Source organism: Chinchilla lanigera, unplaced genomic scaffold (assembly GCF_000276665.1).
Source record: "Chinchilla lanigera isolate Chin_1 unplaced genomic scaffold, ChiLan1.0 scaffold00127, whole genome shotgun sequence".
Lineage (NCBI taxonomy): Eukaryota > Metazoa > Chordata > Mammalia > Rodentia > Chinchillidae > Chinchilla > Chinchilla lanigera.
Window position 1 is genome coordinate 2,078,670 of NW_004955528.1, and position 18,054 is coordinate 2,096,723.

General features: G+C 58.7%; 1 protein-coding gene across 1 annotated transcript in view; it reads right to left on the reverse strand.

Moving 5' to 3' along the window:
• The window catches only part of Cdh4 (cadherin 4, type 1, R-cadherin (retinal)), a gene marked incomplete at its 5' end in the record, with an annotated part of 554,230 nt that overhangs the window by 38,297 nt on the left and 497,879 nt on the right, over nucleotides 1-18,054 (reverse strand). Inside the window, 1 exon segment of the mRNA XM_013507435.1 lies at nucleotides 12,660-12,832. Coding sequence (XP_013362889.1) covers nucleotides 12,660-12,832 — 173 coding nt within the window.

The following is an 18,054-nucleotide window of genomic DNA, read 5'->3' on the forward strand; positions in this document are numbered from 1 at the left end:
TGCAAAAGGGCTGAAACAGGCATTCAGGAAAGTGCTGTCCCCGGTGCTCACCGCAGCCAGAGCGATGGACCGTGCACACGGCTCGGGCTGTGGGCTTGTGGGCCACCCCTGGGTCACACACGGGGCGCAGCGCTGACACCCCTGCACTGCGGATGGCCCTCAGGGACCTGTCCCCCTGACAGCTGTGGGCTACCAAGCCCACGCGGAGCGTGCATCATCGGAGCGTCCAGGGCAGGGCGGGGAGTTTGGGCTGAGCGTGACGGGCATGGGGCCTCTGTCTGGGGTGATGAGGGTGTCGGGAGCTGAGGGAGCGTGCGCTGGGCACCCTGGACATGCCAGATGGGGCGGGCACCGTGGCACACGACTTATATCTCCAAGAGCACAGTGGTCACTAGAGCACAGTGTCCACTGGAGTCCCTGCCACCTTGTGAGGTCCTGAGGGTCTCTGTGTCCACCGTCGCCTGGTGAGGCTCTCTAGCAGCACAGGCCCCCTTGGGGCCTGCAGGATCCCCAGGTGTCCTCACCCCCACTTTGGGCTGAGCCCCTCCCAGGACGCTGTCCCGCCCCCAGCCCGGTCCCAGTCCCTGGTCTGTGTGCGAAGGAGGCACAAGAGACCCTTGTGCTGAGAAGCCCTATTGGCCGAGGCAGAGCCCAGGGGCGTGATGCCCTGCTGGGGACATCCTTTGGCCCGCTGTGAACTTGACCCGATGGCCCTGTCCCTGGGACAAAGCTAAAACTCTGGGTTGAGCCTGTGGCCGCTGTTGCTGCTGTGTCGGGGATGCGTGTCTCCCTGAACCTGCCCACTAGCCGTGGGACCCCCAGGGGGTGGTGCTTTGAGTCTACCGCAGGGGGCTTGGGGATCTCTCGGTCTCTCTCACTCTGTATGACCGGGTGACCAGGTGGGCCACCGTTTCTCAGTGGGAGATGGATTTCCTGCCTCAGCCTAGGCTCCAGGAGGGAAGCCCAGAGGGAGGTTCTGCACGCTCCCCAACATCTGCCCCAGCAGGGGGTGCGCTGCCCGCTCCCACCCCTCCTCTCTCCCTGTCTGTGTCTCTCTTTCCCTGCTGGGCACTGGAGGAAGATGAGCTACCAGGAGCAGCTGCCAGAGACTTCCCAGTTGGTGTCTGGGAGGAGGGGTGCAGGAGGGCACGGAGGCCCCCTGTGCAGGACACTGGACCTGGGGGTCTGCTCCGATCGCTTCTGAGGACCCTCCAGGCCTCAGGTGGGAACACACCTCCTGAGGATGATGCTCTAAGCCAGTTTTTCCCAAACCAGGCCAGACTCCTGGGGCTGGGTCCTTCTCTGTCGTGGATGTCCTGAGCAGTGTGGGGTGCCGATGGCCTCCCTGGCCTCCGTCCACGAGGGGCCAGGAACAGCGGCCCCCAGTGCAACCACAAGTCACTAGCTGTCTCCCAGGGGGAATGTCAGGCCTGGTGGAGAAGCGGGGTTTAGGGGATGAGGCAGACAGTAAATAAGCAGAAACAGCAGTCTGGGGGCGACAAAGGCCGGCAGCATCCTCAGCAGGAGTGGGGACAGAGGTGGGGCGGAGGTGTTAACTGGATGGGGGGTGAGCAGCCAGCGAAGGCCGGGGGTGGGGGGCAGCGCCAGGTGTGCTGGGGAAAGCTTGGGTGAGGGTGAGGGGCAGCGAGGGGGTCCGGATGTGACTCTGGGTGACAGGGGCACACTCGGGAGTCTGAGGCCGTGTGCAGGGACCACACCAGCTGCTGAGGGGGGCAGGGCAGGCAGGGGCAGGCGGGGGCAGGTGGGGCTGGGCTCCTCTGGGACCGGGGATGGTCGCGCAAGTCCCCATGAGGACAGCGGTGGAGACGAGCGGCCGGGCTGGGCTGATGTCCATGAAGTCCCCTGGGGACCCCGCCCACCGAAAGGCGCACGCTGGCTCCAGTCTTCTGGAGACACGAGGGCCTTTCGTTTCCTGCTTCTGACAGAAGCTCTGAATTTCTCCAGCCAGGACAAGCGGCCGAAACAGGCGACCTGTGGCCCGGGGCAGGCGTTGCCAGCACAGCTCCGGCCTCCCAGCCCTGGGGCACACTCAGGGCGGAGTCCAGCTGCCGGAGACTCCAGGCCCCAGGGGCTGAACGCAAGGGTCTCCGGCTCACGTCACCAATTCATAGGTTAACAACACAAAACTTCCGCAGCCAGTCTGTGTCCTCGACCTGGTACAGAGGCCCCGAAGGCCCTGCTGCGGAGCCCCTTCCTGCTCCCTCTAGGACAGAGGCAGGGACAGTTCCCGGGGAGCGGGGTATGCGCAGACTGGCAGGTGCAAACAAAACAACAAAACTACAAAACCAGGCGCAGGTCGCCTTTAGCTGTGGCTGCAGCTGGTCAGCCCCCAACTCAGTGTTTTGGTCCTCTTGGTCCCTGCTAGGAGCCCCAGGGGAGATCCTGGCCCGGACCGACCTCCCCAGATGCTCTCGGTGCCCTCTGCAGGGCGCCAGAGCTCACACACGTGGCCGACTTCTTTGCCCTCAAGTGCCGGTCTCCTTTGCCCACGTTTATCCAAGCCCTGCCATACTCGCTCCAGGGCTGAGCCCTTGACCCCAACAGCTGTCGAGGCGAAGCTAACAATAAGGGAGTGGCTGGGCACCCTGTGTATCTGCTTTCTCAGTGACCTTAGAGGAAGAGGCCAGAAGAGGAGAACGGCAGGGGCAGGGAGGCAGCGAGCACCTCCAGGAGGGGCTGGCAGGCGTGGATGGAGAGGGCAGCGGAGGACCAGGCAGGGCAGAGGCCCGCACTCCCCTTGGAGGAGTGGACTGTCCTGACATCCCAGGGGGCCAGCCCCACAAAGCCTCCCAAGGGCCCTGCCCCCGCCTGACTGGCCCTCCAGGGTTCCCTGCAGTGGCCTGGGAGGGCACCATCCCTGTGAGCGGGACCAGAGCCCCCTCCAGGGGGCGCTTCACGCCCTGACCTGCACGTCCTGGATGCAGGAGCCCAGCAGGGCACAAAGATGGCGTGTGGTGGGAACCGCTGCCACGGGCCAAGAGGCACCAAGGAGGCTGGTGCGGAGCAGGTCAGCGCGGGCGACTGGGAGTTTGCTCTGGCGGCTCTGATCGGGAGTGGAGCTGGGAGGAACCCAGAAAGGGGGGTGAGCCAGGGCCTTGAAGTTTGTACTTTCATCTTGGGAGGGGAGCGCGGAGCCCCGCTTTCCCTCGGGCCCCCTTCCTCCCCTGTTGATGCCAGTCCAGGTGGGGGCAGACGGCACCTGGGAAGCCTGGGACGTCCGGGCCTCTCCAAGCCGATGTCCCTGTGTGAGGGCTGCGGACACGTTGCACGTCTCTGGGGTCTGCGGCTGTGGCCGTCTGGACATGCCTACGGGTCTCTGGACAGACATTTCTGGTGGTGTCTGGGTCTCTTCTTCCGGACACAGCTGGGTATTTTTGAATGTTTCTGGAGGCCTGTGGGGAAGTCTGGGCATGTTGGAATACGTCCATATGTCCCTGGATATGTCTGAACTTTCCTGGATGTTTGTGGAAGTGTCTGGACATTTCTAGGTGCGCCCGGCTGTCTCCTGCCCAGGTGGCCTCTCCCTGGCAGCCCGCACCTGGCGTTTAGAGGCCACACGCACTTTTCCGCTCCCACGGAGATGTTGCCTTCCAGAACCTCAGAGGTTAGCACCCACTCTCTCCTTGAAAGCTGGTCAGAGAGTAGCGTGTTTGGTTTTCTTCTAAAAACCTCTGTGCCTTTTCCAGAAAAGCAGAACTTCAACATCTGAGGCTGTAGCAGCCGCTGCCAACACCGACACCGTGGTCTGCCCGGGGGTGGCACTGCCCATGACAGTCTCACCGACAGATACCCCGTGTCCTTCCCGAGTGGAGCCTCAGTGGTCAGAGGCACTGATCCTGACCCAGTTGGTGTCCTGTCTGCCTCCCTGGGAAATGAGGCGTGTGCAACATATAGGCACACGCACACACATGTACACACACACACACACACACACACACACACACACACACACATGGGCAGTGTATGCCTTTGTCCCTGGAGGGGAGCTGGTCACAGATTGCTCGGAGGAGGGGTGGCAGGAGGAGGGACAGGGAGGCCGGTCAGTGAGCTTGGTGAGGGCAGCAGCGGCCGGAGTCCTTCGCCCACACTGAGGCACCTGGGACTCATGTTTACCAGCCAGGGGCAGGGTGCATCTTACAGCTGCCGGCCTCTTGTGCTGGCCACTGCCGGGCTGGTTAGGATGAGGCTGCTACCCACCACACAGCTGTGAGTGGGAGTGGAGCTCACTCACTGCGCCCTCTTGATTGGCTCTGAGTTGGCAGGGGCTGGGCTGGACCCACAGGCTGGGATTTCAGGGGATATCCTACTCTCACATCCATTTTGCCGAAAGATGCCCGCACCTGAGCGAGCCAGCCAGCGCTCTCTCACGAGGCGTGAAATGGGAGCCAGGTGTGGTGGCGTATGTCTGTCATCCTGACAACTCTGGAAGCTGAGGCAGGAGGACTTTGAATTTGAGCCCAGCCTGGGCAACTTTGCAAGATCCTGTCTCAATATAAAAAATAAAAAGACTGGAGATACAAACTCAGAAGGACCTGGGTTTAATCCCCAGTGCCGGAAAAAACAGAGAGAGGAGAGGGAAGAGAGAAGAGAGAAGGGAGAAGAGAGAAAGAGAGAAGAAGAGAGACAGAGAGACTCAGGGTACCTCAGCCCTGCCTTGTGGTCCCGCTGGCAACTTTTTCAGCTGCACACAAAGCTGGGCATTTCTCACGGTGCCGGACAGATGTGCAAAGCACAGTAATAGCAAGGTCCACGCCGTCCCCGATGACCAGACCCCCGCTGCCCTCACTGCCACCTGCTCTTCCTCCTGGCCGCAGACCCTTCCTGCCCTTCTGACCCCCGCCTGGTCGCTGTCCCCTGCCTGTCTCGAATGTCCCTCGCCCGTTCCTGCCAGGACTCTGGTCTGCAGACAGGGCTCCCTCACCTGCCCGCCTCTCTCCACACTGAACTTCCTCCCTCCTGCAAACCAGCGAAACGGCCACAGGGCTTCCCAGGAGGCAGCTGCGGCCAAGGCCGGAGTCCAGCCCGCTGTGGTCCTCACCGTGACTGTCGCCCAGGACAGCCCTCGCCAGCTGCCGGGAGGGAGGCTGGGTCTTCCTGCCTCTGCTGTCCCTTCTGCTTCTGCAGCCCCTCCTGGGCCCTGATGGGCACTCCCACGGGTGGTCCGGGCTGTGGGCAGGGTTGCTCCTGGACTCTGCCTCCTGCAGCAGGAGCGACTCCACCAGCAGCCCAGGGTGAGATCCGGTGATGGATGTCTGAGGACGCAGCGGGGCCCTTCGGGCCTGTGCTCCGTGCTCCTGGCCTGGAGGAGGCAGGGGAGCTGCCGGTTCAGACCGGAGGCCCTGCCTCAGCTTCCTCCTCCACCATACAGGACAGGACAGGACCCACGGTCACCTCCCTTGGGGGGCAGCGGCTTGCCGGCCTTGGGTCTCTGGAAGTCTGCTGTGCAGTGGGCTCTGGCCCATTGTGCCTCCAGCCTTCAGCATGTGTGTGGCTGAGCTCGAGTGAGAAGATCCAACTGTGCTGGCACAGCCCGGCCAGCCCCTCCAGGGCACTGCCCACAGTGCGGGCTTCCCCCTGCACTGTCACCCTGCCCACGTGGAGGGCCTGTGTCTGCCCATCCTCCCCTCACTAGCAACCGGCCCGGCTGGCAGGCAACACCGCTCGGATCAGACGATGACAGAGGACATCTGCAGGGCGCCCTTTCGGGAGGCTCCATCCATGTCCCCAGGAGGCCACAGGGATGGACAGCTGTTCCCTGCATGCTGTGACCGTGTGTGGCGCCAGGGGACACAGCTCCTTGGGAGGGCAGAGGCACAACCAACGACTCAGGTCCTGGACGGTGACTCCGCGGCCCTGACTTGACCAACCCTGAGCGGGCGGCCTGGGGGTCCCTGTCCTTGAACTTGCACGTCTTCTTCCCCGTTTGACCTGTGGAGTTTCATGGGCCGAACACAGTCGCAATTGACGGGTGGCAGCTGAGGCAGAGACCACAGCAGGTCCCCAGGAGAGCACCTATAAAGTAGGTGGGGACGGGTCCCAGCGCGGCACAGCCAGCTGACGTGCAGAGGGTCCACCCTCTTGCTCCGTGCTAACGACACTCTCCACGGGCCACGGCGTCCCCTGGAGCTGAGCGTGGGTGGGCAGGCGCTGGGGCACAGGGGCGTGTGCGCACACAGTGCCGTCCGCCTGCCTGCAGATGCGTGACAGGTGGGCACCTTTCTCTCCGCTGTGCTTGCTTGTGTTCTCTGCCGTAAATGCATAGCTTTTGTGATAAGAAAAAAATCAGTCGGTGCTGTGTCGTGAAGAGCGTGTTCCCACGCAGGCCGGCGGGCACGGAGCGGCTGCGGCTGGCGCCGGACTCGAGTGGCTGGAGACCCGGCCCTAGGGCTCCCGGGGTGCCCAGCAGAGCAAGGCCGAGGACCACTGTGACCACGCACCACCCACTCGACCTGGGTGTTCTGTGGACGGCATTGTGTCCAAAGGGACGGCCCAAGCCAGGGGGACAGCAACTTTGCTTAGTTGGTTTTCTTCTCTCTCCCCACCCTGGCTCTCTCTGTCTGTCTCTTTTTCTGTGTCTTTCTGTCTGTCTGTCCATCCCTTTCTTTCTCTCTCTCCCTCTCTGTCTTTTTCTCTGTCTGTCTCTCTGTCTGAGCTCTTTTCTCTGTCTCTGTCTCTCTTTCTCTGTCTCTGTCTGTCTCTCTCTCTGGAGGGAGAGATCAGCAAGTCTTTGGGGGTAAAAACGCAGTCTCAGGTAGGTCAAGGCTAAATTCATCTCAGTTGCTACTTTTTCCCCTGAGACCACAGACCCATCATTGCTGTCTTCGAAATAGTGTTTCATGACAGCGACTCAAAGTCGTCCGTCAGGAGGTGCGGAGTGCTGTCTCCCTAGACGCTGCCCTTCGCTGGGACCTAAAGGAGACACGTTCCCAGCACCTCCCGGGGGGCCGGCCCCACCGCTTCCCACTGAAGGCAAAGTGCTGGTCTGGTGACCAAAGAGCATTTCTACTTTGTGAGTCCTGCGAGTACATTGATTAAAGTCGGCAATGCTGATAACGACCTTCATCAGCAGTGGAGTGAAGCTGTGTAATCTCTCGCCCAAACGCTTTTCATCTAAGGGCAGTGCCAGGTCTTGAGGAACTATGGGAAGGTGCTGGCCTCGCTTCCTCAGCCTCTCTGCAGACCCCAGGGCCGTGAGCCTGGCCCACCGTGCAGCGTTGCCGAGCAGCGGGGCCGTGGGACGAGTTTGTCCAGGAGAACTGCAGAGTGGCCGGGAGGCAAGTCGGAGAGAGAGGTGCTGGAGCTGACCGCACAGCACAGAGCTCACCGCAGGGCCTCGCTGGAGAGAATCCGCCATCACCTTCGGAGCGGGGCTCCAGTGTCTGCCTCACCTTCTTTTTTTTTTTTTTTTTTTTTTTTTGGTTTTTCTCCGGTACCAGGAACCGAACTCACGACCTTGCGCTTGCCAGGCAGGCGCTTTTGCCGCTGAGCTAAATCCCCAGCCTGCCTCACCTTCTTATTAGGCCGTAAATATTCTAATTAGGAAACATCACAAGGTGAGCAGGATTAGCGAGTGGGGCGGCCTTCACCGTACACGAGAGGCTCTTGATCCGCTGATGTCTTATCACAGTCCCTCCTGACATTTAATCATATCGAAATGCTCCATTTACACAGCTCCCCTAATCGGACGCAGTGGCAGTCGTGTCTGTGGGTTTTCCCCTCCGTGAAGATGACTCACTCTGCCAAGGGGCATGTCCGTGGCGGGGGCACGTCCATGGCGGGGTCCCCGAAGACTCTGCCTGCTGCACACGGGCTGGAGCGTAAATGTTTTTGAAAGGAAAGAAGAAACTGAGGAACGGTGGCCTTTCTCAGTGGGCTGCTCGTGTGCAGCCGAAGCGGGGCGGAGGGGTGGGCGGGGGCGGCCCCACCTTGAGCCCCTGCCTGGTAGGACAGCGCTCTGGCTGAGAACCAAAGCAGCTTCTTGGGTCCCCAGGGCCTGGCTGCTGTTGCTGACCTCCCCTGGGTCCCAGTGCCTGAAAAGGTTGCACCGTTTACCACGGAATCTCCACGCCCAGGGCCGTCTGTGCTGTGCCTCTGCTCCAGGGGTTAACCGTAAGCTGCTTTCAGCTCTTCCCTGGGAGGACCAAGGAGCTGGGAGTACCGAGCACGACCCAAGCTGGAGCTGCAGCATCTCACCTCAGCAAGCCCCAGGGCGGTGGCCCTTTCAGTGACCCCTCCTGCCGCCTCTACCCCTGTAGTAGCCCCGGCCTACATTCCCCGGGGCCAGGGCCGGTGTCTCCTCACAGAGCCCCCACCGCCCCCCTATGGTGGGAACTGCTGAAAAGTTCTCCAAGTGGAAACCACTCCTCTCACGGCTGGATGAGGACGCGGCCTGTGAGCACAGGGGCTTCTCCAGGGGAAGCCTCGAGCCTCGGCACCATCAGAAGGGGAGGATCACCTGGAAACGGCAGCAGAGTCTTGGGGTGGCTTGCGGGGGCTTTCGGAGTGCCCAAGCTGCCCCCCAGCCACGGCAGGGGAGGGCGTCCCACGGGTCGGCTGTGGGCACACTTGGCTCTCTCAGCCTCTTCTTGGGTGTCGGCTCCTGCTGCTCGTGGGGTCAGAGCCCCGGTCCTCTCGGGCACGGCCTCTCTGCGCGTCCACGTGCACCTCCCTCTTCAGCTCCCAAACTGCGATCCCCAAACCGTGAAGTGCCTGCAGCGCCCTGCTTGTTGGCTCACAACAGCCCCCGGGAGTCTGCGGAAGGCTGGCGGGGTCCTCCCGGCCCAAGACGCACTGTCTCACAGGGCACCCAGGGCTCAGTGGGGTCACGGCTCAAAGCCCAGCCCCAACCTTGAGCCGAATCACCCCACATAGTGATGGCCTTGGGGTCCTGGGCCTCACCTCCACCAGCCTCACTCTTTCTCACAGGCAGGGGACAGGAACTCTTCCCCGGATCGAACACCAGGAGCAGATGCCATCAGGACAACAGAAAGAAGCAACTCCTGAGCTTTGTCCCCAGGAGGCCCCGGGAGGAGGATGGTGGTGCGGCGCTGGCTCCTCAGATGCCCTGGCGGTGGGCCTGGTGTCCAGCTCCCACCAGGCTGCTTAGCCCGGGGGCAGAGCAGGCGAGGATGCCTCCTGGTGTCTCTCAACGGCCGTAAATCCTGTCAGTAACCACAGCTCTAACAGCTTCTCAGTGTACATTACTTGGGGGACGTTTGCCCCGCCGTGCACAAGCCCCGGGACAGACAGCAGGAGTGACTCAGAGGCAGGTGAGGTGGCCCAGCCTCTTCTCGGCGCTGGGCTGGCCCACCTCCTTGGGCCTAGTCAGTGCGTGGGGAGGTCACCGGGTGGCGACAGTGCCATGTGTGCAGGGCCCATGTCACAGGCCCTGACCTACCCACAGGGACACCTGCCAGTTGCGTGTGGGTGGGGCTGAGGGGTCTCCCTCAGGGGGCCCAGGGAAGAGAAGGCCTCCCAAGGGTCCTGTGGGCTCCGTGGACCTCTTATTCCCGGCTAGCATCTAATGCCAGACCCTGCACCCCCACTCCCTTTTCAGGGGGGCCTTTCAATAGTTGTAGCCCTGAAGGAGAGTCCACAGATACATCTTATGTATTTTTTTTGGCTGGGAAATATCTGATACTTGTCTGTGAAATATAAACTAGAAAATACCCAACCCTCACAGCAATCTACTTCCCCTTGGTGCTTGGACACAGGGTGCAGGGTTATTTCTGGCCTGCTCAGGCCCCCCTCAGCCCCACCCACACGCAACTGGCAGGTGTCCCTGTGGGTAGGTTAGGGCCTGCAGACGTGGCACTGTTGCCACCCAGTGACATCCCCACACACTGACCAGAGCAGCCGGCCTCAGGTCACTGGCACGGGTGACCTGACCTCTGGACCTCTGGACAGTCAACCTGGACCTTGGGCAGCCCTCTCCCAACGGGTCAGTCTGCTTGCCTGTTAAATGGGAAGGGGTCGGCTGAGGCCTCTGTGAGCCCCAAGAATGTGAGAGGTATCCTGTGCCCGAGGCGGGAGCCCCCAAAGCCTTCCTGAGAGCACATGTCTCACAGTCACCCTGGCGGGATCCCTGCTTTGGCTTTAGGCTCTGCTCTCGGATAAAGTGCAAACGTGCCTACGGCCCTGGGGACTCTGAGCACGCCTGTCACTCCTCAGCACAGGTGTCTGCTTCCTGCTCGCCGCCCTACACCCCAGCCCGGCCACAAAATGAGCAGCTGGGGGGCAGGTGCCCAACTGTCCAAGTTCACCTCTCCTATGCCAGGCCTGGTGCCTCTGAGCACACTGCTGCTGGACAAGGAAAGGAGTGGACGGGTCTTGGGGCTAGACTTCCGGCTGGACCCAGAGGTCAGGGAGGGCTTGCCCAGAGTGTGTTTCCCACGCTGCCTGCGGAGAAGACAGGGTTTCTATCCTCCCACTGTGGACGGGATGCAGGCCACCTGCCCACAAGCCACAGTGGTCACGAGCCTGGGGTGGTCTGGTCTCCCAGGCGTCCCTAATGCTCCTTCTCGGGGCTGGGGATTTAGCTCAGCGGCACAGCGCCTGCCTGGCAAGTGCAAGGTCGTGAGTTCAATTCCCGGTACCGAAAAAAAAAACAAACCAAAAGCAAAGAACCATTGTTGAACTCCTAATGCTCCTTCTCTACCTCTGCGTCTCTGAGAGCGGACAGCTCTCAGTCAGGCTTAGTCTGGGGACCCGTGTAGACTTCCTCCCCCAAGGGCCACCCCCGAGGGGCTGGTGTCCATGGCCTGATGCTTACTCTGTGCCTGGCCTGTCCTCCAAACACAGCAAGGGCTGCAGCTGCATCACCTGAAATTGCACGCTGTGTTCGTGTGTACATGTGTGCACACACCCTGGTCAGGCCAAGCCTGGGGAAATGCCTGTTGCTCATGGCTGCTTGGGTCGCCAAGGGGGGCAGGTGGAGACCCCAGGCTGGAGTGGGCAGGGGGGTGGTGTCTGGTTGCTGCCTAGCCGTGCAGATCTTGCTGACAACCCTGTTGGCACAGTATCACCATCACGGGTCTGTGGGCCCATGTCCCCGGCCACATGTGGGGCACTGGGCTACATGAACTGCAGTGCCTCTTCCAGGCCGGGCAGGTGCCTGTTTGTTTGTGGTCACTAGGGGAGGGTGACAGGCCCTCAGCAGACCCCCAGCCGTGAGACCAAGGGCTGGGGCTGGCCATGGTTCGCTGAACCTGGGCATTTTGCCCACCTCTGCTGTCTCAAGGCTCCACCCACACCACTCCAGGAAGCTGACCGGGCAGCAAAGGTCCCTGCATGCTGTGTCCCTGCTGGCCCTCGCACCTCCTGCCACATGGTGCAGGCCTCTGACCCCCGGGCCCCTGAGCCTGGAGTGTCGTCTCCACTTACGGGATGGAAAGCAGTGCAGCTGGGGCTCGAGGTGCCCCTGACCTGTGACCACTCAGCGGGAGGAGGACACAGCTCAGCTGTCCATCCTGAGCCCGCGCTGACCCTGGGGCCGCCCTGTCTTCCCACCAAGCCACTTCCATGCCTCCCCCTGGTGCACGGCCCTTTAGTCAAGATTTTCAGGTAAGCGCTCACGCCCTGTGCAGGGACATGGCTATGTGGCAGCTCGGCATTGGTTGGAACTGCAGAAGTGCCAGCAGTGTGATAGGGCACGTCCTGGGGCCACACAGCTCTCAAATCTGCCAGGACCCTGGCTGTGGGGTCCTCCTGGGGGGACCTCCGCCTCCTTGCAGGCTTAGTCCCCAAGATGACATCACAAACCGCCTGTTGCAGCTGGCGGCTCCAGCCCACGCTGGGGGGCACAGACCCAGAACTGGGCTGTGGTGCTTGCCAAAGCACAGAGGGGGCAGGTGAGAGCATCACGGCAGAGCCTGCGGCTGGCGCAGGAAGCCACAGCGTAGCTGCTGCAGATGAGTCCCCAGTGGGGAGCAGCAGCCTGTTTGCTCTGAGCTCAGCGAGGAGGCCCCTGGGTCCCAGGAGCCAGACAGGCCTGGGCCGGGAGCAGGCGGGTGACACTCGTTTCCCCTGCTGTCTGGGTGCTGTGAGCTGGGGTGGGCCCCAGTCCTCCCGGCCCTAAGGGTGTGTCCGGATGGGGACAGGGTGCCAGGCGCCTAGAGAGCCCTCTGTTCTTGCTGGGCTTCTCTCCCCTCCACTCCCCCAGGGCAGGCAGCAGGGTCCACAGGCCAGTGGAGGGGCCTGGCCAGCTCAGGGCCGTGGGCGGGCAGGGAGGAGGAGGTCATAGCACCCGCCTGGGTAAGTTACCGGGGCTGTCCCGTCCCTGCCTGGGGTGTCACACAAGGGTGTGCAGCCGCTGGGCAGGGTGTCCACCATGCAGCTGGTGTAGGGATGGATTTCTAGGTGGGTGCTTAGGTCCCCGGTGCTCAGTGGGAGCTCTCTGGTGGCTGGACCCGGAGAACCACAGGAGGGAGTCTCGTTCCTGCTTTTCCAAGCGCTCCGGCCCTCTCTGCCGCACACGCCTGTGGGGCCTGTGCTGGGGACCTCGCGTGGAGCCTGCTCAGTGACTTCCCAAAGCAGCCTCTGTGCACACTGCCCTGTCGTCCCCCCCAGCCAGGGGGAGGGTGTCCAGGGTGGCTTCCCTGCGTCCCCACCTCACTGCGTATCCCGCCCCAGGTCCTCACCTCTCGGTCCAGGCCGGCTGCCACCGTCACGAGGTCTCCGGTCTCGCTGTTAATGGTAAACATGTTCTGGGACGGACTCTGTGGGGTCTGGGTCACGATCCGGTACCGCACCATCCCGTTGGCCGTGGTGCTGTCGTCGGCGTCATTGGCCGTGACTGTCATCACGTAGGTTCCTGGAGTGGAGAGGGCATCAGGTGAAGCCACCTGACACAAGGGCTCTGTCCCCGCTACATGGCCGGGGGTCACCGCACGCCTGGGGCGGCAGCAGCCCCCTCTCTGTGGCGTTGCTCGAAGCCCGCCCGTCCTTTATGGGGGCCAGAGCAAACCTGCTGACATCTCGGCTCCATGGAATCATTCCCTAAGCGCGGGGTTCCCTGGCAGTCATTGCTCTGAGCTTTTCCTGTCCAGCTGGAGGAGGGGTGGGGGCAGCAGGGGCTGTGCTTTTCCACGGCTCCAGGGCACCGGGACAACAGGTGAGGCCTGGCGCTCCCACAGCCAACCCTCTCCCTAGCCACGGGGCCCAGGCACTGGCGGGCAGGTGCTGCCAAGGCAAAAATGGCTCCTGTGGCCTGAGGCTCATTCGCCAAATGCTCATGGAGCCCCTCCCATGTCCAGTGCTGGACCTGGCCGGAGGCCCCCCGCTGTGGGGCTACTAACTGCCCCGTCCCCTGGTGCCACTCACCCGCCTCTCCCACCCGGGTGCCGGGCCAGGCTCTCACTCCTCCAGGAGTCCTGCCTGGGCGTGGCACATGCCCTATGGCTCATGCTAATGGCCTCAAGGCCTCCTGAAACCCAGAGCCTTGAACGGGCCAAGGCCACAGCTTTTATTCACTGCGGATATGTCGCTCTGCTGAGCCGAGCCCCAGCCTGAGGCTGGGACAGGAACGGGACAGGCAGCCCTCTCGCGTGCAGAGCTCCTGCCTGCCCGATGGGCTTTCTGTTCACATGAGGCCCGGATGGCCCCGAAGGGCACCCGCTCCCCTTTGCACCAGCCCAGGATCCTGCACAAACTGCTCCACGCCTGGAATGTTCTGTCTTCTTCACCTGGCTGACTCCAGTCGTCGTCAGGGCTCAGCCACTTTCTGGGCCCCTGGACTGAGGTGTCCACTTACCTTTCTACAGCGGGTGCTCACTGGTGCCTGTCCTGCTGGGATTACCAGCCGCACTGCCCTGCCTGGCCCCTCTGCAGCCCTGTGGCAGGACCGTCGCCTTGACAGCCTCTGGGCAGGACGTGCTCAGGTGTGAGCCCGTGGCCCTCACAGTGCATGAGTGGGAGCCTGCGTAACTTCAGCTTCCAGTGAGCAGAAATCTTCCCGAGAGCTCTGTCTTGGGGAAGCAGAAGGGAAAGCGAACCCGGAGAGGTGGAAGTCTATTTCCGGGGCACAGGGTCTACGTTCCCGTCTACTGGCAGGGTCACGGCGGTGCTCAGAGCTTCCGTGCCTCAGGAGGGGAAGGAAAGCCACAGCTGGCGGGAGGGTGGGGTGGAGGAGGCAGACCGGTGCGGGGAGGTGTCTGGCCCCAGGCGCTCACTGTCATCAGGACGTAGTCCTTCCCATTCATTGGTTTACTCCACAGATATTTATATCTGTAGCTATATCATCTATATCCATGTGTGTATACACGAGTGTATTTATTGAGATATAATTCACATACCCTAAAGTTTGTCCTTTAAAAGCACAATTCGACAGTTTTTAGGATTCCACAGTGTTGTGCAACTATCACTGCTATCTAATTCCAGAACATTTTCCTCATCCAAAAAGAACTCTGTACCCACGTGCAGTGGTGCCCCGTTCCTCTCTCCCCGAGTCCTTGGTGACCACTCATCTACTTCCTGTCTCTACAGACACTCAAGTGTTCATAAAATTACATAATATGGAAATTTTGGGTCTGATTTCTTTTTTTTGGTACCGGGAATTGAACTCAGGACCTCACGCTTGCCAAGCAGGTGCTGTGCCACTGCGCTAAATCCCCTGGCCTGTATCTGGTTTCTATGAGGCCAATGTTTTCAAGGTTCATTCTTCTTTATGCCTGAATACTACTCTGTTGTATGGGGATATTCACCCCACACTTATAAACGTGAGCATTTGCTACATATCCAGCACCATGCTCTGCGCTTAGACACAGCAATAAGTACAGCCAGAAAGCATTGTCCTTGTCCCCTTCCTGCTAGGGAGAGGGAGAGAGAAGAGCTAAAGAAATACACACTTGCAAACTATGACACGTGCTTTGCAGAGAACGAAAAGCACAGGCACAGGTACATGTCTATGCAGAAAGTCTGGGAGAGAAGGGAGGCTGCAGAGAAGGCAGAAAATGTTTCCTGAGAGACAGAGGGAGCAGGGTGGGGAGGAGTGAGAACAACCCTGAACACAGGGACAAAGGCCCTGGGGCAGCGAAGAGTTTGGCATGAGGAACAAAGAAGGGGCAGGGGCATGGGGCGGGGTTGCGGATGAGCTGGACACTCATGGGGGGTGATGAGATCAAGTTGATAGTTTTAAGACATGCACAGAAGATAGACTGTAGGTAGTCAGGGGAATCGGATGGGGTGGGTAGAAAAAGACTCATCTATTCAGTGGGTTTCATAGAAAATTGGCTGTAACTAGACCAAGATATTGCAGCCAGGGATCATTATCCACTAGCATGTCTATTTGTTCACCCAACTCCTCCCTGTTAAGTATCTTCTAGGGAAGACAGTAGAGAACTTGTGTGGTTTGAAACCCCAGGGAAAAAAGTTTTCTGTATAGATCTACCCTAATTCATGCAAAGAGTTGTTTGTAAATAAAAGTTTTATGAATTTAATTATTAATAGCCTTTCTCCAGAGGCAGTGGGGACTTAAAATAAATCCAGAAAGTTCTATTTTTAGCAAAGGAGGACTGTGTTGCTCTAAATCAATCTTTCTCTGGAGGAAAACTAGAAAACCCGGACCCCAACGAAGCAAGAACAATAGAAGTAAAGCTCCTGTTTAAGGCTCTAGAGAACTACCATGTGCAGATATTTGCGGGACCAGTAGGAAAGGGGCGTCTAACACCTGAGCCCTCTCTTCTCTCAAGGCACTTGTTGATTCCAAAGTGGGCTTAGGCTAGGCTGGAAAGCTGCCCAGGTCTTTCGGCAGTCTCCTGGGTACGAGAGTTAAGCCCTGAACTTCAGCCTTGCTGAACAGGAGAGGCCCCAGCAAACCCTCTAGTCTCTGGGTTGAACTTTGAAGTGTCGCACTCCAGGAGAGAAAGTGATCTGGAAATAAATAGAATGCTGAAAAGGAATGTGGACAGTAAAGTCCAGGCTCAGAAGTACAGCTCTGGTTAAAGGAGTGTAGGCTAAGGTGATCAAGATTATTAGCATCTGTTGTGTTTTGGATCGATAGTCTTACTCAAAAGTCTCATGTTTGGAGGTGGAGTCTGGTTAGAGGGGGCAGTTCCCTGGGGGAGTGACTGGAAGGGTGTATTCCTGCCCCTGGCTCCTCGTTCTTCTCTCTGCATGCTGGCTGCTGTGAGGTGAGCAGATTTTTCTTTAATGCTTTCTCCCACAGCATTTGTACACAGAAGCCAGCCTACCATGGATTGACTTCCCCAAAAACTATGAACCAAATTAAACCTCTCTTCCTTTAAGTTGTGGGTGTCAGGTACTTTGTCCCAGAAATGAGGAAGCTGAGTAATATACAAAATTTGTACTAGAGAAGTGGTGTTGTGGCTGTGACTGTACTTGACTATGTGGTTTAGAAGCCTTTGGAACTAGTGTGCAGGTGGAGTTTGGAAAGGTTTGGAGATGTGAGATAGAGAAGCCTTATGATGCTGTAAGCAGAACCTCCTGGGTGATTCTGATTAGAGCTCAGAAGACAGGAATGCAGAAAGGAATGTGGAGAGACAGTAAAGGCCAGGCTCAGAAGGTTTTAGTTGGGAACAAGGACTCCATTGGCAGTTGAACAAGAAGCCATGTGTGTTATGCTCTGGAAAATATTTGTCTACTTTTTGCCCATGTTCTGAGACTTCAGGAGATTGAGAATAAGGGCACTGTACTAATTAACCTAGTGGAAGAAATTTCAAGACAGCCCAACATTCAGGGTGTGGTATGGGTACTGCTAGCTGATTTTAGCCAGGTTTATGGTGATGATTGGGGATAAAGCAGAGTAGAAAATTTTAAATTGAATTTTGGCCTAGAATGAACCATGTATAAAATTGGGGCCAGAAGAAGTGTGGCTGCTGAAGAGCTTAGTACTATTAAAAAGGAACCATCCACTTTGTACAGAGCCACAAAGAAAAATGCCTTGGGGGAAGGCTTCAGGAATTTCAGCAAGGCTTCACCAATCCCAGCCTCAATGGTGCAAAAGTATAAGCCTTTCATTTGAGAAGAGAGCCCCTAGGCCCCTTGCTTGAAGAGGTTGGCTCTCCAGATTCATTTTATCATGCTCAACTATCCAGGCACTTAGATACCTCTGCAGTCATGGTCCAACTATGTCTGGCTACTGCCCACACTTGTGGTGGACTTAGGAATCTTCCATGTGATACTGTTTTTTTTTCCAGGAAGAATGCAAGGGTTGTGGGTCATGGAGGCTTCCATCCAGATTTCAAAGGACGATCTGGGACACCAGACAGTGTGCCCCCGAGAGAGCAATGTATGAAGCTGTGAGAATGAAACAGAAGGCACAGTGGAGACCCCAGGAAGTTAGCGATGGCAAGGACGTGGGTTGTCTGCTGAGGAAAGCTGCAGACGGTGTATACGGTGAGCCCAAGAGAGAGGCTGTGAGGGCTACAACCAGCAGTGACATAGGGGTGGGACTGCCCAACTCCCTTGGAGTTCACATCTCACAACAACTTGCCCTGGGCACTGGACAAGGAAATACAAGATTTAATGTACACCCTGCAGGATTCTGGTCTTTCTTTAGCCTGATTCCTTTTTATTCCTCTATTTCTCCCTTCAGGAATGGGAATATTGAGCCTGTGCCACTGTATGTTGAAAGTATTTAACTTTGTTTTTGATTTTTACAGAGCTCAGAGCTAAGAGTTTGCCTTGGGTCTTAGAGGACACTTTGGACTTAAACTTTTCAGCAAAGCTGGAACTGTTAAGTTTTTGGTTACTCTTAGAGGTGGACTAAATGCATTTTGCATAATGAGATGGACATGAGTCTTTGGGGGCCAGGGGAAGAATGTTGTGGTTTGGATCTTTTAAAAGTTCCCCCGAAACACCATGTTTGGAGTGGGTTACTGGGTTACTGGAAGAGTGTATTCTTGTCCTCAGCTCCTCTCTTCTCTCTCTGCTTCCTGGTTACCAGGAGTTGAGCAGCCTTCCACCACGCTACTTCCGCCTTGGAGCCAGCTTACCATGGACTGAACCCCCCAACACTGTGAACCAAATTAAACCACTCCCTCTTCAAGTCAGAGATGTCAGGCATTTTGTCCCAGT